Raw genomic sequence first — 21,716 nt, 5'->3', positions numbered from 1 at the left:
AGGAGGGGATAGAAGCTCTTGGGGTGTCAGGAGAAGAAGGAGTTGGCATTTCGTGGGGAATATTTGAGAAGGTCTTCATGAGGGTGATCTCAGTGGATATGGGCCCCGGGTGACTGGATTCAGCAAGTAGAGATGAAGGAGAGAGAGGGACCCTGGTCTGTTCCCTTTTAATACCCACTTTTAATGGATTTGGCTATCTGGTTCCAGCCCTTGGCAGCTCAGAAGGTAGAAGCAGCAGCGGAGGGGTGTGTTTTTTCCAGCAGACATTCACACAGGAGCAGGCGGTGGCCACCAAGTGCAGAGCAGGGCAGTGGCATCAAGAAGGGACCCAGGATTTCCACATGCACAGTGGTCCGGCTCCGTTTGTTAGCAGAGGTGCGCCCGGGAGCCTCTGAGGGGACTGCTCCATCACAGGCTAGCACGTGACACGGACAGGCAGTGACAGGCTCTGTTTTAGAAGACACAGGAGTGTGTAGGAATTTTAGAACCACACTTCAGTTACAGTATATGACCGGTAGGGGGTCCTTCAAGAAGCAGGACCCTCAGCCTTCCATCCAAGTTGCATTATCAACACGAGAAAGGCCAAGGAAAAGTACACTAACTAGATACATACATTTTCATTTATTTTTTTTGGCCACACCTCAAGGCAGGTGGGAGCTTAGTTTCCCTGGGATCAAACCTGCACCCCCTGCATTGAAAGTGCAGAGTCTTAACCAGTAGACCACTAGGGAAGTCCCCAAGATATGTACACTTTAAAAATTAAAATTAGTTTGTTCTTTCATCACATGAACAAAACACGAACCTGCTTTCCATTTAACTCATAGAGGGGGTGGCCGTTCTGCTCGTTGACAAGTGTTCAGGCCCTCAGGTGGGGAGTCACGTGAAGAATTACAACTCACGTCCCCGGCACAGGGTTTTCTTTCCTTTGCCTCTCGGAGAAGCAGAGCTCATGTATAGGTGAGAGCCGGTCTATTTCTGGAGGCAGATGGGTTAAAGGACCCACATGATAGTGATCTGTTAGCTTTTCTGATGTTTTAAATGAATGTCTGTGGCTTATCCCTGCTAGAATGGAAAGCACTTCTCCCGCCCTCCTCATGAAGCTCAAGCCCCAAGAGTTCTGATTCAGACTGATGTCTCAGCGTGCGTGTGTGGTTTTTATTTTTCTCCACAAAGACTCACCCATTTGTTTAAGTCACCCTCCAGTGTGCGGTAGTGGGCAGAGAAGGGAGGTGAGGTTTGTATCCTGGTTCTGCCTCTTGCTGGTGACCTTGGCTTTGTTTTTCTGAGTCTTCCCTGCTTCATCTGCAAGATTGAGATACCACACCCTCCCTCACTGAAGTTTCGTTTCAGGTCAAACATTATGTGGAAATTCATGGATGCAATCCTGGCACCTCTGTGCTTAATAAAAGGGCATGGTCACTTAAAGTACAATCTAAAAACCAGTGGTCTCGTAAAGTGTCTCCACTGTACCCTACGATTCTGCCTTTTGAATGTTTAATAACAATCGTTCAAAAGCCTGTTCCTTTACTGTCTCCCCTATTGGACTCTCGGCTCCACTCAGGCAAGTACATGCCTCGTTTTCTCTTTTCATGCACTTTCTGCACTTACTTTTCCTGCTTCCCTAACTTCTGTTGGATTGGGTGAGCTTCTTTTATTTTACACCCTCCCCCACCCATTCTTTGTAACTCATGTACTTTTGAGACATTTTCCTTAAGTTGTATTCACATGAAAGGGAAAAAGTTAAAGTGTTAGTTGTTCAGTGATATCTGACTCTCTGTGACCCCGCCAGGCTCCTTTATCCATGGAATTCTCCAGGCAAGAACCCTAGAGTGGGTAGCCATTCCCTTCTCCAGGAGATCTTCCTAACCCAGGGATTGAACCTGGGTCTCTTATATTGCAGGCAGATTCTTTACCATCTGAGCTATCAGGGAAGCCCGTTATGTACACGTCAGTTCAGTGCAGTTCAGTCTCTCAGTCGTGTCCGACTCTTTGGGACCCCATGAATTGCAGCATGCCAGGCCTCCCTGTCCATCACCAACTCCAGGAGTTCACTCAAACTCATGTCCATCAAGTTGGTGATGCCATCCAGCCATCTCATCCTCTGCCATCCCCTTCTCCTCCTGCCCCCAATCCCTCCCAGCATCAGGGTCTTTTCAAATGTGTCAACTCTTCGCATGAGGTGGCCAAAGTATTGAAGTTTCAGCTTCAGCATCAGTCCTTCCAAGGAACACCCAGGACTGATCTCCTTTAGGATGGACTGGTTGCATCTCCTTGCAGTCCAAGGGACTCTCAAGAGTCTTCTCCAACACCACAGTTCAGAAGCATCAGCCTAAATGTGACAGTGACCTCTGCACCATTTCCAGAGCCGCAGCATGCCCCAGCTCTGGCCTTCCCACCCAGTATTATTGCCTAAAGCTATGGTTCTGCCTTGTGCAGACTCCAGCCTTCAGTCGGCCTCTATCAGTTTGATGATGATTTTATAGGCAGTTCTTACATTGATTTACTGACACATTTTCTCCGTTCTGTGCTGGCTGCTTTTCCTTGCAAGTCAGTTTTTCTTTGTGAATATAGTTCTCTTTTTCTTGAAGTGCATCCCTTTTTAGTTCTTCCAGTGAGGGCCTAAGGGTAGTAAGCATTCTTTTACTGAAAATTCTTAATCTTTTTTATTTTTAACCTTTTTAGTTTATATGGGAGCATAGCTAATTAACAATGTTGTGATAGTTTCAGGTGAACAGTGAAGGGACTCAGCCATACATATACATGTATCCATTCTCCCCCAGACCCCTCTCCCATCCAGGCTCCCACATAACATTGAGCAGAGTCCCCCGTGGTATACAGTAGTAGGTCCTTGTTTGTTATCCATTTTAAATACAGCAGTGTGTACATGTCCATCCCAAACTCCCTAACCATCCTTTCTCCCCATCCTTCCCTGCTTGAAAATGCCTGATCTTTACCCTTGCCTCTGAATGATGGTTTAGCTGGATATAGAGCTTGTGTTTAATGGTTATTTTCCTTGGCACCTGGAAAATGTTACAGGTCGGTCTGGTGCCAAAGCCCAGTTCTCACTTGACCTCTGAGCCATGTGAGCATCTTAGTGGAATTAAGGATAAACAAGATAGCATTGTTGTTACTGGATATATGGAACTGCTCAATTCAATACGTATTAAACTGGAAAAGAGAACTGTGATGGACAGGATTGCATCTTGAGACCAAAAGATGCAACCTGATCCTAGGTAGCAATGTTTACATAAATGCATGTGGGTTTTGGGTATATGCTATGGTATTAGCACTTTGTATCCTCAGCAGCACTGATATGTATTTTTTTGAAGTTTGAATTTGAAAGTCGCTCAGTCGTGTCTGACTCTTTGCTACCCCACAGACTATATATTCCAGGCCAGAATACTGGAGTGGGTAACCTTTACCTTCTCCGGGGGATCTTCCCAACCCAGGGATCAAACCTAGGTCTCCCACATTGCAGGCAGATTCTTTACCAGTTGAGCCAGAAGGGAAGCCCAATATATGTATATACTCAAATAAATGACTGCTGCTATGGAAAAAGAAAAAAAAGGATAAGCAGGAGCATAGTTAAACTGGGACTTCTGGCAACAGCTGACATACCTTGCCTGGGCTGTGCACAGGAATATTTTCCCACACCTTGGAAAGGGCCAAATAAGCAATGCGGGTGGAGGACTTGCTGAGATTTAGCAGGCTTAGACAGCTCCACACCCGGCTTCCGAGCCTGCAGCCGCTGACCCCACTGGCACCTCCTTGGTGCTCTGTGCTGCTTCAGAGACGGGACAGGGAGTTGGGTTTGGGTTTCTTTCTTTGGTCTGGGTGTGGCGTGTCTGCAGGGGAGGCTTCCTGCACGGGCAGAGCAGATTCACTCTCCTCTACGCCCAGGGCTCTACACAGGCCTGGAGGAGCCCTGCTTTTAGAGGGACCACTCGCCATTCCCACAAATCCATCTCTGCCCGCAGATCATGAAGGAAGTGCGGCGTGCGCTCTGCAACGCAGCCACGGACGACAGCAAACTGCTTCTCCTCAGTGCTGTGGGCAGCGTGTTCTGCAGCGGCCTGGATTACTCCTACCTGATCGGCAGGTTGTCCAGCGACCGGAGGAAGGAGAGCACCCGGATCGCAGAGGCCATCAGGTGAGTCTGCACACGCCGGGGGGCGTGCCTTGGTTTAGCATGTGAAAATACAGGCTGCTTAGTTAAATTTGAATTTCAAACAAGGAAACATTTTTAAAAGCATGAGTATATCCCATCCTATGCAGCACTTGGGATACACTTATACTAAAAAATTGTTCAGTCGCTCAGTCGTGTCCAATTCTTTGCGACCCCATGGACTACACCACGCCAGCCTCCTCTGTCCTCTTCTGTCTCCTGGAGTTTGCTCAAGCTCATGTCCACTGAGTCAGTGATGCCTTCCAACTATCTCATCCTCTGCCACCCTCTTCTCCTTTTGTCTTCAATCTTTCCCAGCATCAAGGTCTTTTCCACTGAATCAGCTCTTCACATCAGGTGGCCAGAGTATTGGAGCTTCCGCTTCAACATCAGTGCTTCCAATGAATATTCAGAATTGATCTCCTTTAGGATTGACTGGCTCGATCTCCTAGCAGTACAAAGGGTGTCTCAAGAGCCTTCTCCAGCACCACAAGTCAAAAGCATCAGTTCTTTGGTGCTCAGCCTTCTTTATGGTCCAGTTCTCATATCTGTACATGACTATTGGAAAATTGTTTTATGTTTATCTGAAATTCAGAGTTTAATTGGACCTCCGATATTTTCCTGCCAAAATTAGAGATGCTTTTACACTCTAGGTTATATCCCACTTTATTTATTTATTTTTTTTTATCAAAAAGAGATATTATCTCCTCACGTTAAAGCCAGCCTCTGGTAATGCCCAAGTATTATACACACTAATCCCACCGTCTGCCTGGTGGTGAAATCTTTGCTTTTCTGGGCATCCCAGCCTCATGGAGCTGACACGGCTCAGCCATGAGGAGGAGGAGGGACGTGGGCAGCTCTGTATATGCCGACCCTTGGGTGGGGAGCATTTCCCCCTCTTGCGTTGTCTTTGGGGCAAAAGCTGGGATCCTGGGGAGGACATCCACTCCCATAGATCAGTATCTCTTTTGGGAAAGCAACGTGTGGTTACAACCTCATTCTTTACTGATCTGTCAGAAGCAAGTGAGTGTGACTTCCAGCAAGGCTGTCTTCAGTGGGCAGCAAGGCTGCCCTTCCGGGTGTGCCGCCACCCTGGGAAGGGCACACACCCGCGGCTACACCTTACGTGGACTAAGTGCCCCTTCTCCAGGGACCAGGCCGCACCACCGAACCATGACTTGTCTGGGGACCACGCGTCCTCTGGACCACTGGTTCTCAGCCCAGGGAGCTTTTCTAAAACCCAGCGGCTTGGCAGCATCTCCAGGAGCTTTGGGCTTAATGAGTGAGGGGAGTGCTGGGGCAGCATGTCTTGGGTTTCAAAATTTCTTTGGTGATTCTACTATGAAAGCAAGATCAGGAACCCCTGCCGCGTGCCAACCAAGAGGCTTCTCCACATTGACTGAGTGCACCAGCAATCGGGAAGATCCCCTGGACGAGGGCATGGTAACACACTCCATTATTCTTGCCTGGAGAATCCCATGGACAGAGGAGCCTGGTGGCCTATAAGTCTATAGGGTCACAAAGAGTCAGACGTGACTGAAAGCGACTTAACACATATGCACCAGAAGTTCTAGAACCACAGTGTTCTAGACAAGCATTTCCCGGAAAACTTTCTGCAGCTTTCCAGAGAAGCATCGTGAATGAGGGACCCTGCTGATAAATGAGGTCTGTCCCCTCTTCTGCGGCTTCTCCAGGCATGTTAAGAAATTTACAGTCTGAGAGGTCTCTTGTAAAAGAACTTCATTCAGAATCTTCCAAGGCCAATACGTATTTTGGCCACAGAACCTCGTAAGCTGCTGGCGTCCATTGCGGTTCTTACGCACGATATTGGCTGGGCTGAGCCCAGGATCCGGGCCAGACACCCGGCCGTGGCACCCCAGCCGTGGTCCCTCCCCATCCTGATAGTTTCCTAAAGAAAACACGCCTGCACCTGGCCCGGGAAGCTGCCCGCCCTCTGCAGATGTTCGCTGAATGAACTAGCAGATGTGGGAAGAGCTCGGATGACTCACTCCGCAGAAGCCTCTATCCAGGACCCAAACAAAGCTGTGTGCTCCATCCCGGCAGAGAGGCCGGCCTCACCTGAACCCCTCACAGGGGAGACCATGGCCTGCTGGCTGGATGCTGGGACGAGAAGGAGTCAGATTACCTGTGTGCAGTACTCGGTCCATTCCGGGCCCATAATGAGTACTTAGGACTGGTGTAAAGAATGATTCTCACTGTTCTTCCCATTACTTCCAGCCATGAGGTCTAGCTAAAAGCCTGGATCTGACGATGGAGTGGGCTTCTGGTGAGGGGCCCAGGGTGCCTGTCACTGTGTATGTGCCTGGTGCCCACATGCCCCATCTTGGCTGACTTGGCTCTGAAGGTTGGCAGTGGGGGGCTGCACCCCACGGCTCCCATTATGGGGAACGGGCAGCAGGGTCACAGTTGCCAAGTGCTCTGGGTGGACTCTGGACACCCCCGATGCAAGAGCTTGCTCCGAGTCTTCTGTGGGCCAGGAGAGACGCTCACAGACCACTGGGAACAGCGTGAAAGCTGTGTCCGCCCTCCCCGGCTGATGTGCTGACCGTGATGACAGAGATGCGTGTGCCAGGCTCTGAGCTGGTGCTGGGTGGACCCTCACGTTGAAGTCTCTGGCTTTCCCGTTTTATGAGAAGCCAAATGAGGCTCCAGAGACTAGGCGACTTGTCCCAGGTCTCCCCACTCATTAGGGGCAGTGTTGAAGCTGGAGGCCAAGTCCTCCAGCCCCCAAAGTTCCTGATCCTCCTGCCACATCAGCCCAGCCTGCAGCTCCCAGCGTGGGCTCAGGTTGAGTGGAGGCTGGCATGAGCCTAAGGGACTCTGACATGGGGGGACACACCAGCCATCTCCCCAGTGCTGCCCTGCCACCCAGGCCAGAATCAGATATCTGAGCGGTAGCATCTGTAATGCAATATCCTGCTTGCTGTCTGGCTTCCACATCCAGCGGGCCCTCGCGATAGAGATCTCCTGCTCGAGGTGAGAAGAAAAGGAAGGGGAGTGTGGTCTGCTCACCATGTTTTATATCAAGGAAATGAATTTGCAAGTCTGCTGGATTGAATGCAGAAGGGAATGGCAACCCATTTCAGAACTCTTGCCTGGAAAGTCCCATGGACAGAGGAGCCTGGTCGACTATAGTCCGTGGGTTTGCAAGAGTCAGACACAACCGAAGCAACAGCACTTAGCACGCTGGACTGAAATGGGAGGGTGGGTCGAAGGGTCAGAGGGTTGGAGCTGAGCATGCTTGGGCCCATCTGCCCTCCTTGGGGGTCCTTGGTGCCTGTGCACAGAGCTCAGGTTGGAAAAAACAGCATGAAAGTTTCTGGGGTCTGGAAGAGGAAGCTCCTGGAGAGTCGTGAGTGCCCAAGTGACTTTCTGGAAGGGCTGTCGTGTGGATGGTGAAGCAGAGGGAATAGGAGTATCAGAGGGGCCGCAGCAGGGGGGGACGTCCTGATAGGGGTGGGCCCCCTTTACTGAGAGTGTGCAGCAGAGGCTGTGATGCATCCTCAGGAGGTGATTCTATGCCAAGTGGAAGATCTGGTTCCCTGCCTCTCTGTTAACGTCCTTCCCAACTGTGAAATCCAAGATCCTGGAGTTGTACCAGGGGGTTTAGGAATGGGACGTCTGTTGAAAATCCCAAACCCAAACCCTGTGGTTCCAAGGACCCTGCAAAGAAGCCCCACTTCCCCCTGCAAATTCCGAATTGCATTTGGCAAAAAGTTCCTGTTAAAACCAGTGACTGGGGCCATGAAGTTAGGAAGCCAAGCTAGGAAACAGGCCACTGGAGACCCAGGATTCAGAAGGCCATAGGGCCACATCTCCCTCTGTGCAGCAGTGTCCTTCTGGGGTCAGCTGCGCTGGGCAACAGTGGCTGAGGTGCGTCCCAAAGAGTCTACTCACAGAGTCGCACAGAAGTCAGGAAATCCAACGGCTCAAGCCTGGGTGCATGTTTTGTGACAACACGTAGGTCCCAAGATAACCCCCACGTCAGGAGTGTTAAGCTGTCTTCTCACAGTTCAGTCTAATCCTGGCATATCACTGTGATACCCAGATTTTTTTGAGATGAATTTGAGGGAATAGTATCAATTGAGAAGAGATAAATCAGCTTGATGTTTGTATAAGTTAAGTATTCGCTGCTGTAACAAATGAACCCCCAACACACATAATGGCTCAGCTGTGAAAGAAATTTACTTCTTGCATGTGTGAACTCAGAGTAGATATTACTGATCAACCCGTGGCTGTCCCCCAAGGGCTGAGTCAGGAACCCAAACACCTGCCATTTTGTGATTCAACAAATGTGTTCCAAGATTGCTGAGCCTGTCAAGCTGGGAGGGCTGTGTGGGGGGAGATTTTCTTGTACCAGGCCCAGAGTGTGTATCTGGTTTCTGCTCATGTCGGCCGGCACCTGGTTACTTGGGCATAGCCAGCTGCCAGGGAGACCATGTTCCAACAGTAACCCCAGGAAGAAGAAGGAAGGGAAAGCAGGTCTGATGACCAGCCAGTGCCTCCATACCACACATCTACCGGCCTTGCTCTCTTTCTGGGAGATGATTTACCAAGTGTTCATCCCGATGTGCTTGGAGACCAAGCAGGGCATGAGGCAGACCTGTGAGTTTCCTTAAGGAACTGGAAGAGGAGGAGTGTTCAAGCAAGCAGCAGATAATTGGGATAATTGCAAATCCCGATCACGGAGTTTTCCGAGAACTCGCAGAAGGCCCAGGCCACCCCTGCACAGTGAGCAGAGGTGAGAGAGACAGGAGATGAGTCTGGAGAGGGAAGCGGAGGCAGACCAAGGCCACGGTTTGGAGTCTGGATTTTATTCTTGCAAGTTCCTGTTAGTTTCCAATCTTCTACCTGAAAATAATGAGGGCTGCAGGCTTTACTAGACATCCTGGGTTTTTCCTCCATGTCCAGATGAACATTAATGTTTTATGGACCTTATGAAGCAGATAGGGGAAAGGTGAAGAGTGTCCTAAGGCAGAGGACTGGAGGTCGTTGTAGGTGCCCCTACCGGTGCCCTGTAGGTGTTTAATATTCAAGATGCATGTTGTAAGCTTGCTCGGTGCAGGACAGGGAGGCGACATTGCCTGATCCATAGCCACGGAGAGCGATGCCTCATGCCCCCAGGGGAGCCCAGCATCTTTCCCCAATTTTGGCCAAAGCCACCCAAACATACAGACCTTCATCAACATTCTAGAACCACATTCAGTGAGTCTGGTATGCCTGTAGGTAATCCAGAATCAGATAGTCCTGATACTGAAAGAACTCTTTAGAGGTCGTCAGTCCCCACCTGTGCCCATGGTCTAAAGCTCACTCAGGGTGATCATCAGGCCAGACTTGGGGTACCTCCAGGAACAAGACGTTCATGCCGCCAAAGGCGCCCACTCCACCCTCACCCCTGCCCTTAGAACATTCCTTCTCTCCTTGAGTTCAAATACCCCTCCTTATAAGACCCTCTTAGCTCCGTTCTGAACGCTAACACTCAGGCTGTCTTCCTTAAGGACGTTTGCTCTTCATTCCCGTCTTGGAGGTGGGAGGGCAGGGTAGCCAGGTGCAGTGCTGGGACCATGGGCTCGACCTGGGATCTTCTGGGCAAACCATGGTCACTCCGTGAGTTTTCCCCTGAAAATCTGATGCCAAGCACTGTGCCATGCCTGTGGCTCCAGGGCTCGCCATCTGGGAGGTCCCCTGATGACCCGTGGGTGCTTCCCAGCACCCAGGGAGGCTTATTCCCACCTCGACAGAATCAAGCTGGTCTGTGGGTCTTGGCAAATCCATTCACCTGCTAAAGAGGGGCTCTCTTTTCCCCAGGGACTTTGTGAAGGCCTTTATCCAGTTCAAGAAGCCCATCGTCGTGGCGATCAACGGGCCTGCTCTGGGCCTGGGCGCCTCCATCCTGCCCCTCTGTGACATCGTGTGGGCCAGCGAGAAGGCCTGGTTCCAGACCCCGTACGCCACCATCCGCCTCACGCCTGCCGGCTGCTCCTCCTACACCTTCCCCCAGATCCTGGGCGTCGCCCTGGTAAGCCTCCTCGTCTCTGCAGCACATTTGGGGCGCCAGAGCACCCCTCCTCTGTCCTGGTGTTGAGGACGCAGCCCTTCACGTGGGTAGAGGCCCAGGGCTGCTCCTGCCCGTGCAGTCTGCAGGCCATCTCAGCTTCTGCCTCCCTGGGGTTGCTGCCTGCCGGTGTCTACACAGCCTGCCCAGCAGGTGGATTGCAAGGTGGTTTGGACTCAGGAGCTGGGGCCACTTTCTTGCGGCTCACAGCCTCAGCAGTGGCGGGCAGATGAGGCAGGCACTTTCCCCTGTGACCTCAGCCTCTGTGCTCTGCCCCATTCCTCCCGGCCTTGATGGTCACAAACATATTAACATTGCAGAGCCTTGTCTCTTTCATTTCAATCATTTCTGAAACTCCAAGAGTGTTCCCGATTGAGACCTGTTTTTGCCAACTGACTATGTCCCATTTGGCTTCTTCCGCTGGATTTCTTCCTCACATTTCTCCTTCCTGAGATGGTGTCTCTTGTCTCTGAATACATACAGCGTGTGTTCGTCTTCAAATCTCCAACCAGATGCATCCATTAGCCTGTTACCGACCTGACAAATTTCACTCCTCAGGCATGAAAGATTGTCCTTTTGGTCATCATGACCCTCCCAGAGGGGAAGCGGGTGCACAAATCCAGAGGCTGGGAGAGCTTGGCATTTTAACATCTGCCTAAGAGCAGCTAAGCATGCCAGGAAGGGGACTGGAGGGGAGGCTGGTCGACAGCAGTCAGGGAGGGGCTTGCATGGTCCGCTGTGGGAAGGAGGCAGGGACTTGTCCTGAAGGAGGGAGGGGCTACGGCCGTCTTGCCCTGATTGTCAGTGGGAGAGCCACTCGTGGGTGTCAGTGGTGGTTGCACTGTGCCCTGCCTTTGCTTAGGACCTTATCCGTGTAGCTCCTCCCAGAACACGAATACCACCTGAGAGAAGTTCTTCGGGGAGCAGAGTGCAGAGGACTCTGTGGAAGGCAGGAGGGGTTTCTAACCTTGGCTGCTGGGCAGCGCCTGCAGCCAGCCCTGGGCCCCTGGAAAGGATGCATTCTGTGTCGGGATCATGTTGTTACTCAGGACCTTTTGGGCAGTCAGTGAGGGAGACCCCTGAGGTGGCTTAAAGGATGGTGTGGGGGGAACAGAGAGTTTACCGGTTCCCATAACTGGCAGGTCCAGCAACAGAGCCCCTGTTGGGGGTGCCAGGCCCTGGCATCCCAGAGCCTGCAGGGCTCTTGTTCTCTGTCCATCCTGTCTTTGCAGCTCCTTGTCTCCACGGAGCAGGGACAGACACAGCAGTGGGTGGCCCTGGGCTGAGTGGCTTAAGCCACCAGAGAAGGAGGAAGATTCTTCCCCATCCTCTCCAGCTTGGGGACCTCACAGAGAGCTTTAATGCCTGGGGTGGCTCTTCTGTTTATTCCCATATCAGCCATCAAGGACGGGGTGTCAACTCTGAACTGTCCCAAGTCCCTCCTGGGGGGTCTGCCACCAGACATGGGGAGGGGTATTAGGCAGACGAAGCTCCTGTAGGTACACGACTTCTTTTGGGAATTTAATGGAAGCTGGGGGCCCTCTGCTCAGAAAGATGCATACAGACACAAGCGTTGGCAAATAGGCCCCGCGGCATCTTTGGTCCCCAGTTAAGGATGCCGCCTCTGAGAACTGGGACCATCACCCGCAGCATGCTGACTTGTTAACAGGCCCACAGGCATACCGGCTCTCAGCTTTCTCCTGCCTTTGCTTTTTCAGGCCAACGAGATGCTCTTCTGTGGGCGGAAGCTCACTGCCCAGGAGGCATGCAGCAGAGGCCTGGTGTCCCAGGTCTTCTGGCCGACCACGTTCAGCCAGGAGGTCATGCTGCGGGTCAAGGAGATGGCCTCCTGCAGCGCGGTGGTGAGTTCTGCGTCTCTGCGCGCTATTCTCGCAGGTGGGGCAGAGAGACTGGAAGGGAGTGTCTGACTTGCCAGAGGTCACACAGGGAGTACATGGGAGGCCCTGTGTGATTTCACAGAGGCCGAGTCTCGGTGCTGAGAGCTTAAATCCAGAGGGAGACGGTCAGCACCGTTAGGTGTTCCCACGTCAGGTGCAGTGCGAAAACCTCAGAAGAGATTTATAGCCTGGGGCAGAAGTGGTGCCTTAAAGCTCCCAAACTTGCACAGACACACAAATCATCTACGGTTTTCAAAGAAGGGGAAGCAAGAGCGAATAAGGGCAGGGTACGAGCCAGCTGAGAGATGAGAAACAACAGTTCCTGCTGCCCTGGAACCTCATTTCTCCTGCCCACCCAGCACGCGGCACATTTAAAGTCTACAGTTCAACTCTGAAGACTCCTTGAAAACTGGATAAGTGAATAACACCTCCGTGGAGGCACCGGGTTTTAACTGTTGATTTTATCTCATAAAAGTCGTCCTGAGCGCTGCGTGGGAATACCCCGGGGATGGGGGGGAAAGGGCAGGGCAGGAGAAAGGGCGCTCTGAGAGCAGAAGGTCCGGACGCTTTCTGTGCTCTAGCGTCACGGGGAGCTGGGCTGGACTGTGGGGGCCGAGCGGTCACCTCCCCCTTCTCCCCGTCTACCCTGAGTCCCCACCCACAGTCACTTACCTCCTGATTGCCCCCGCCAGCCTTTACAGACACCCACGGTGTCAGCGCTGCCTCCAGGAAGCCTGTGGTCCCAGGGATGGTGGCAGGGTGGGGACAGCCCTGCCATCTTGGTGGTCGTTTGTCATGGGCCAAGCCCTTTGCTCAGCTCTTTACGTGGATTCTCTTTCAATCTTCCTGATGACTCTGGCGGCCAACTCTTTGCCCAGAACTCTCTCCTGTGGTTTTAGCCCCAGAGATCTCAAGTCCCAGGAAACTGCATGGCCCAGGCAGACAGGGGTGGTTGGTGCCATAGGGGCCGCTGCCTGCAGGAGTGGGTAGACGCTCTTAGTGGGGTAAGCGGTGTGAGTGAGGGCATGTGGGGTTCAGGCAGTGGCTCCTGGTGGTGTGAGCTGGCACACAGCATTTTGGGGGGCCATGAGGCTGAAAAGGCAGGAGGACAAAGACCCCAAAGCTCCCCTGAGGAGTCTGACCTCTGGGGGTGCTCAGACGAAACCGGCTTTTGAAGAAGTCCTGCAAGGAAGACTCTCCTGTCCACAGACAGGAGTTCAGGAGCTTCGGGGTGATTCACCGGAGACAGGAATCTCCCCCATGCCCCCGGAGATGGTGGTCTTTGGAGAAATTTGGGGGAAGGAAGAGGTGTCCTTCATCAGCCGGCCCCTCCTTACCACCTGTGAGCCTCCAGCCCAAGCTGAAGGATAGGGTCACTGCCCACTTCCAGCCTGCTTGAGCAAGGGAGCTCTTGTCTTGCTGTTTTCTGTTTGAAAGCACTTGGGGAGACTGAGAGCTGAAGTCCCCACGTCCGCAGAGAATGGGGAGGCAAGTAGAAGGGTGCTCGGACACTTTGCTGCCAGCCGTGCCTCTGCCAGACTGAGGCAGCCGTGGGGCCTACAGAATCAGCCAGGGGTTTGCAGGGCGTGTCCACCAGGCAGCCATGGGCACGTCCACTTCCCTGAGCTCGGGTCCTTCATCTGTCATGGGGAGATACACATACTGCCTGTCTGTGGAGTGAACTTGAGGTGGGAATGAATGACTGCATGGAGAGTGCCTGTCACGGAGCTGACAACTAATGGTGGTCGTAGTGGCTTTGCTGTCCTGTGATTGCTGCGACGGTTCTCACTCACGATCATGATTATTATTGCTAGTTTTTCCACGCTGGCTACTGTATTACTAATATTCAAATCATTAATACTGCTGCAATATAATACTATCGTATTACTGTCCCTGGCGATACTATGATTGCTACTGTAATACTATAGTTCTGTTACTACTGTTACCGTTATTACCACCACTAACATTACGGTTATCACAGCTATGATACTACAGTATTACTGTTGTCACTATTATTGCTCGTCACTGCCATTTATTGCCATTGTTATTACTTGCTATTGCAAGGATCGCTACTTTGACTACCACTGCTGTTACTGCTAAGCCTGAACAAGGGACGTTGCTGTCGAGGTGGGTCCTGTGGGTACTCTGGCAACCCGTTAGTTCATTTCCTTATCTTACTCTGTGATCCCAGCCATTCTTGAGTTAGGTAGCACACGGAGGTTAAAGCAGTATCTCCCCAAGTTTTTTCCTGACATCCATAGAAAGTGATACTGAGTATCTGTCACCTGTGGGTGAAAGACCAAGTCCTTGCAGTCGGGGTTAACACAGGTCCCACTCATCCATCCCAGGCACTGAGGGCTTGACATCTGGGCGCATGTGCAACCTGTTCCTGGTGTTGCCAAGGGGCAGCGGCCGGGGAAGCCCGGGACCACAGGAGGCGCCTCCTCTGGCTGTGGACATCAGGAGGTTACCCAGGCCAAGCACGTCCCTCGGGAGCAGAGTCCCTGGCGCCTGGCTGATGAGGCTCGTGCATTTCCCTGCAGGTGCTGGAGGAGTCAAAATGCCTCGTGCGGAGCTTCCTGAGGTCGGTGCTTGAAGACGTGAATGAGAAAGAATGCATCATGCTCAAGCAACTCTGGAGCTCCTCCAAAGGCCTGGATTCCCTCTTCAGCTACCTGCAGGACAAAATTTACGAAGTCTGAGGGCCCAGCACTGCAGGGCCCCTGACTTCCAGCTCCGCCCCTGTGTTTCAGAGATCGGAGCCCAGTGTATGCTCGGCCGAGGAGTCTGTCCAGGTGTCTCTCTGTCCCTAGGGTTGTGTCCATTTCCTTGTGTCCTTTGGTTGCTCCTCATTGGTTTGGTTTTGTGTAATGATGGGAAACGCAGTGTGCTTGGCCTCCTGCCCCGTGTCCACACCTCAAACCCCAACTGGCTGGGGGGCCATCGAGGGCTATCTCTTCCCAGGCCTTTGCCAGGCGCCCTTGTCCTGCCCCACTTGCTGAGATGCACCATCCTTGTCCAGGAAGGAAGACCAGTCCCCTCACCCCACCAGTCCCTCTGACTCAGGCTGTGTCTGACACAGTGCCTCTGACGTGGAGACACAGCTGCCATGGCTCTCTGTGGCTAAGGGCAGATCCAGTGACCGGGGGACGGCCAGTCTTAGGGGATTTTCCAGAGCAATGAGCAGAACGCTTATGTGGAGCCGGCCTCAGTCTCCTCTCTGATGCATGTCTGTGTGACTTTTAGGGCTTGGTCTTAACAACCCAACCAAGTGATTTACAAAACCCAGATATTGTACATTTAGGAGCGTTTTGTTAAATATATATTTTTTAAAACAATGTAAGTGGAAATTCTGATAATTTATGTATATTATATGTAAAGCTAGTTTTGCAAAACACACAAACTACTAGGAAAGTGGATTTTTTTCCCCTTTAATCAGACTTATTTAATTTATTTATTTTTGTTTATATGTTACAGTATCTGTTGTTCACGCAGATACTATTTTCATACTGCCCTAGACCAAATCCCATACAGGGTTCGAGCTGTTTGGTGCATTCTAGCAATGAACCACGGAGATGTAAAATTCAGAGAGATAGAAATGGGATTGCTAGGATTGGAAGGAACGGTTCTGCACCAGATTCTCTGCATATGAAACAGCTCTGTGGTCACTGAACACTTGTTCTAGGAGAAGTCATGGAAAGGTCTTCTCTTTGCCCCGCTGCCCTTAAGGAGATAAAGGGGCCTCCCGCCTGAATGGTCCTGAGACACAGCCAGTCGCTAATCCCTGGATGTCGGGAACAGGTGGGGCTGGGCCCCCTGGGGGTTGCATACTACTGAGGGACACTTCTTCCTTGGGGGCTTGACTTTCAGAGCCCCTTTCTCATGGGCAGTGGTATCTGGTTGGGGCCTCCCAGAGAGGTGGGGGAGAGTCCCCGCTCTGTGGGGCTGTCAGCAGCGGGCTAAGCCTTTCTGCCTCCAGAAGTCCTGTTTTCAGGCTCTTTCCTCCCATGAGGGAGCAGCAGCAGGGATTAAGCCTCTGCCCGTGGGCCACAGAGGGGCCCCAGCGTTTGTGTTCAGGCTGGCAGCCCGAAGTCCCCAGATTGGCCATAGGGGAGGAGAGGTTTTGGTTTGGGGCCTTGGTTTTGGTTGCAGAGGAGAAGGTCAGCATCAGGGTTCAAGCAGAGAGGTTACAGGGCCATGTTCTTCTGCGTGGGGGTCACACCAGAGGAAGTTTGGTTCTCAGAGTGGCAGGATCTTTCCATTTCCACCCCAGCCCCCGAGTGTTCTCAAGGACCGCCGCTTGCCCCTCTCCTCTGCCCTCTGTCAGTCCCCAGCCCCTCCCGGCCCTTCCTTGGAGAGAGGAGGGGAGCGGCGAGAGCTGGGCTCAGCTGAGGGAGGGGAGGGCGGCTGAGGGAGGGTCATTGCTGTAGTTCCCTCTCCCTCTCTGGTCCTCTTCCCTCCTCTGGAGGCAGGTGGACACCCTGGGCCAGGCAGGTGGACACCCTGGGCCGGGCAGGTGGAGAGGACTCATGGTGCTGAGCTTTGTGTTTCAGAGGACAGGTGGAGTCTCTGCACTTGAACCTGGGTTCTCTTGGCTCCCTCTGCAGAAAGCCCCACTCCTTTTCCTGTGACCTCAAGAGAGTCAGGGAAGAGCACACGTCTCACTTGCTTCTTCCTTCGGCAGGGAGACAGCTGCCTTGGCTAAATCCATCCACAGGAAGATGGGTTGAAGTCCTGTGTACACCAGCCCCACCCCCTGCCCACCACCGTGGTCCACGTGGGATCCTGTAGGAACTGTTACTATAGGGAAGCACCTCCCTTTGCCCAGATGCCTGTGGTCACATCTCCATTTGGGTTTGTCTCCTCCTTTGAGAAAGCTAACGTGTGCTCTGCCAAAGCCCCTGGACAGCCTCGTTCTTGGCAGGTAATCTCTCTCCCATCACTAAGTTGTCTAAAGAAAGAGCACCGTGCTTTCTGTTCACCTTCTATGGACAACCACTTCATCGTCTCTAGAAGCAGAGTTAGGATTCCTGTTGGATGGAGATGGAAGACAATGTTTGGAAATTTCTTGGGCTCAGTGCCCATCTTTGTCCCCTGCCAGAAAAAACCAGAAGTGTTTTAGCTTTGGACTAAAACATAGCTTTGGATCATCAAATCCAAACTTCTAAATACCTCCAGGATCTCTGATGATAAGGTAGGAACGTGAAACCATCACTCAGGTGGAATGCCTGGGCAGGTTCCACGCATAAGAGGAGGTGTTTTACCCTACAGTCTGTGTTTCGGCTGTTTCCGTACAGTCAGTTCAAGAAGGATGTTCCACAAATTGGGCAAAAGCCAGTTTAATCTGTTAGCTACAGGGTAGACCAAACCACTGAGTTTTTCACTTTCTGAATAGTCGCTTTGATAATGCAGAGATGAGATCCAGGTAACTTACGGCCAACGGACATGGGTTGTCGATTTACGGCCGACATGGGTTGAATTTCGCCAAACCTGTGTCTGTCACGGTTTGTCCTCCATAGCCTTCTTGAGATGGGGCCCAGGTTTTCCTTTCCTATCTTCTACCCCAGAACCTTCTCTCCATCCATACGATCCTTTCTCCCCTCTCTCTACTCTGTCTCACCCCCTCCCCAACCCAGTCGGTCATGACCCAGAGCCTGGGCAGGTCTTAGAGGAATTGTACTTGGTCTTGGCAGCCCCGTCCTGGGGTTGCCTTTGCGGAAGATGAGGGTACTTCTTTAGTCAAGAAGTCTTCTGGACAGTACACCCTGTGCCATCCTGTGAGGCATGCGTAAGGACTCCCCTCTCCTCCAGGCCCTGGTGATTAGCATCCAGGGCCTTGCAGTGGAAACATCTGAGTTAACAGTGTGGTTCAGGAGGGCTTTTTGGAGAGCTTTGCAAAGATGGTCAGAGCTCCTCACCATTTGGCATGGCTCAGCCTAAGGCGGATATACCCATATATCCCTTCCTGCTCTGAAATAATGTCTGTGGGTGAAAACCATAGAAAATGACCCTCTAGGAAATGAAATTGGATAACTCTAAGAAGCTAGTAGAGAATTGATTTAAAATATTACTCTTGTTTGGTATAAAGTAAACTGGGAAGTGTTCTCTCTGAAGCATGAAAATATGTTTTTCCCACGTGGAATTTAGTATAAGGATGGAAAAATGATAATCACACTAGACTTTGACCAATGCAACTCTATTTCCAGATATCCATGTTGAAAAATAGCCTTCACTGGATGCTGAATTGCATTTCCCATGATTAACTGTTGGTTTAAAAAATTTTGTACACTTTTTTAATTTGAAATTTAGTCACATTCATATAATTTTTCAAGCCAGTTTCTGTGGAAATTTTTTTAACAAAGAAAAATATAGAAACACCTTCAGATCTTCCTAAGTGAATATTTAAAATGCAGAATTGCTTCTCTTCTGTGTTTCTGTATTCAGATACTGAGATCTGTTGTATATACTAGTTTAGACATCCTCACTAATATACACAGTATTTAAGACTCTAAATGAGATTTCTTAAGTATTTTATTTTATTCTCTGTAAATGGTTTTGTATGATCTTTAAAAATCTACACTTTGCTTTTGTAGATATTTAAGGGAAACCATTTGGGGGTTGTCTTGCATGTATATTTTTGTTGTAGATAAGTGTTGCTTAGTTATTTCTGCAAATTTTGGTTGAAATGCTTACAGACTTTAATACAGTATATATATTTTCAGAATATAAACTTTTATATTTCTGTGGTGAGTTAGGATCTGCGTTTTAGGCAATCTTTTCCATTAATATCACTTGTTCTTTCAAGAAATAGCATTCTGGTTTGGTGTCAATGGTTTCCTTTTTTTTTTTTTTCCCCGTTAGAATCGAGTGCTCCTAAATTGTTAGAGAGCCGGTTAATTTTCTTTTTTTTCAAAGTAATTGAGTTTGAAAAAATGTATTGAATTTGTGAATAAGCCTTACCATTAGTATCAGTAAAAATTTCCAACCTTTGGAACTATGTATGTAGTTGAGGATCTCCCCATAAATTCTCACTGTGTGGCAGTTGATGGAGTTTGTGAACAGAGCCTTAAGCTTGTTGCAAAAAAAAAAAAAAAGGTAATACGGGTTTTTAAGCAGCGTAAGCCATGTGGATGGACTCTGTGCAGTCTGTACAGCATGGCTAATGTGGAGAGTGCAGTTGAGCCAGCGGCAGCAGGGACCAGTTAGACACCGTGGTGATTGTCTTTGGCCATACAAAGGGGCCCCGGACAGGCGTTCTGGAGCCCCCTGTGTGCTGTTCACGCGGTGTAGACACGGCCACAGGGAGGGCCGCTGGCCCATCGCTTGTTCTGAACCAATGTCATTTCCTGCTGCTGACCTTGGTGGTTGACCCCAGGTTCCTTGCAGGTGACCTGGAAATGTCCAGTCTGGCTGCGGTCAGCACTCCTTGAGAGATGTTAACAAAGTTTACATGTGAGTCTTACTGTGTAGACAATCTGAAGTCGATTTCAGTTACATCATCTGCATTCCCACATGAGCTGAATGTCTTGTCGGTGAAGTAGGTGTGTTAAGCCATACTGAACCTGAGTGTAGCAGGGCAGAGGCAACCTAGGTGTGCAACGTGCGCGTCAAATGAGCCGGTCTCAGCCCACTCTGGGCTGTTTGAACGGCACATAAGTCGTGGAGCTCACTGGACGGGCATCCACCAGGGTCTGATAAAACCAAGTAAACTCTGAAAATTAAACTTAAAAAAATGATTCTTTCTCATTGGCCCTGCTTCTGTAGTTACCTCCTGGTTCTCCTTATCAAGGTTTAAAGATAATGTTGAGACCAGGGCCATAGAATGGCTAAAGTCAAGTTATTTGGTTCATCTCAAAATACGTGTTCATAAAGCCAGCCTATCTCCCACTAGGATGGAGACTGGCTTCAGATATTTGCAGTGTGTGTGTGTCAATCAGAAAAGCTGACATCTAGTTTTTAGCCTCTGCTCTGACCTCCGTGTGGGTTGACCCTCCCTCGTTGGCCCAACACCTGGCCTCGCTCTGGAGCTCATTAAGGTGACTGGGCAGTTTGGAGGGTGTGGAATTTTCCATATAGTATTTAATGTGTCCCTGTGCCATTAGTCCCAGCCTGAAGTCATTTGCTGATGCCCATGTTGACAGGATTGTGAAAATATTGCCTTTCATAAAACCAAGGACCAAAGAATTCCATTATTCCAGCAAAGCACGAGTTGCATAGATTGTGGGCACATTTAGGCAGAGGTGTGCATGCTTCATGGCGCAGAGAAGCTGCTCCCGTCCACCAGCCTCATGCTCCCCCTGGCTGGCCCTACAGAGGGATTTGTTGTCCCCTTGCGAAGGCTCTGAAAGACGAGTTTCTCAGATTGAAACACGCTGTCCCAGGCGGGTGTTTCTGCTGTGTGGTCCCAGCCTTTGTCCATGTCAGTACCGTAGAGAGTGGAGGTCTGGCCTTCTGCAGGGTCCCTGACCAGTGTAGGATTTGTCCATCTGTGTAGACGCCTCCAGCGCGTGTTCTTCAGACGTGTCTACACTGAGCAGCCAGATCCTACAGTTGCCAAATTTCCACCTCCTTTTTGTTCTCCATCAACCCATTCTGCTTCCTGTTTAGCCCTGGAAGAAATCTCTTCACTTCTCATACTAGGTAGATGCTCCATGCTCATCCTCAATGAACCCATTCATCCATCGGCCGGCTGAGAAATGATCTGATACTGAAGCAGTGGGATTCTAGTGGTAAGGCTTATTACCAAACCTCTGATAATGAAGCAGGCTACCAAAAAATGTCTCCGGCCCACCCTGGGAGTGTTCAGATTTGATCTTGGATCTAGCACACACACCGAAATCCAAGGAGACCTTTGCAAATTAGGCTACTCGTTTTCTTTCGCCAGGTGATCATGGGAAAGTCTTTAACTAGTTCTGAATATCTGTAAGTATGAGTACTTCATAGACTTATAAAGCAGGTACACCGCCCCTTTCTCACCATGCTGTAAATATTACCTGAGACTGGGTGCAGTACTGAGGGATAATAATCTTCTGATTTATCAAATGCTGACTGTCTAGAGCAAATTGTACACTCTCTTTGTGAATGGTCCTGTAACGTGTATGAACACATTTCTGGGTGCCTTAGAAGTTGTATTTTTCATGTGTGCTAATATGCAGTATTTATACATCGTGAGAAGCTGCTTTGAATAAAAAGGTTGAAACTTGGTCTGCGTTCACTCGTGTCCTCCCTTTGGCAGCCTGGCAGGTGAAGTTCACAGACGAGTTCTGTGGTTTCCAAACAGAGACGTTTCTGAGGTCTCCAGGGGGTTGCAACATCTGAAGCTTCTAGGTTGTGTCTGGGTTCCTAGGGAGCAAAAGTACCTCCCACCCACATTTACCTCCAGCTTCAGTAATTCAGGCTGGTGGATCGCTGCGGGGGCAATGGGTTGGTAACAGAGGACCTGGAAATGGGGAGGGGTGCAGGTAGGATTTGTCAGAAATTGGTAGGAACATCCACCCCTTCCCTGGCCCACCCAGCATGTTTCTTTGCATAGCAATCCCTCCTCACTGGAGATGAACCTCTGCAGAGCTTGGTTTTA

The 21,716-nt window shown here is 50.6% G+C and overlaps 1 protein-coding gene across 1 annotated transcript in view; it reads left to right on the top strand.

Moving 5' to 3' along the window:
• The window catches only part of CDYL2 (chromodomain Y-like 2), a 166,962-nt gene extending 145,620 nt beyond the window's left edge, over positions 1-21,342 (top strand). The window contains exons 4-7 of the mRNA XM_018061754.1: positions 3,978-4,150; positions 9,995-10,205; positions 11,960-12,103; positions 14,683-21,342. Coding sequence (XP_017917243.1) covers positions 3,978-4,150; positions 9,995-10,205; positions 11,960-12,103; positions 14,683-14,841 — 687 coding nt within the window. The 3' untranslated portion in view covers positions 14,842-21,342. The remainder of the gene's footprint in view (positions 1-3,977; positions 4,151-9,994; positions 10,206-11,959; positions 12,104-14,682) is intronic.

This window comes from Capra hircus, chromosome 18, assembly GCF_001704415.2.
Source record: "Capra hircus breed San Clemente chromosome 18, ASM170441v1, whole genome shotgun sequence".
Taxonomy (NCBI): domain Eukaryota; kingdom Metazoa; phylum Chordata; class Mammalia; order Artiodactyla; family Bovidae; genus Capra; species Capra hircus.
The sequence above is the reverse complement of the archived record's forward strand: the minus strand, read 5'-3'. Positions and strand labels throughout refer to the sequence as shown.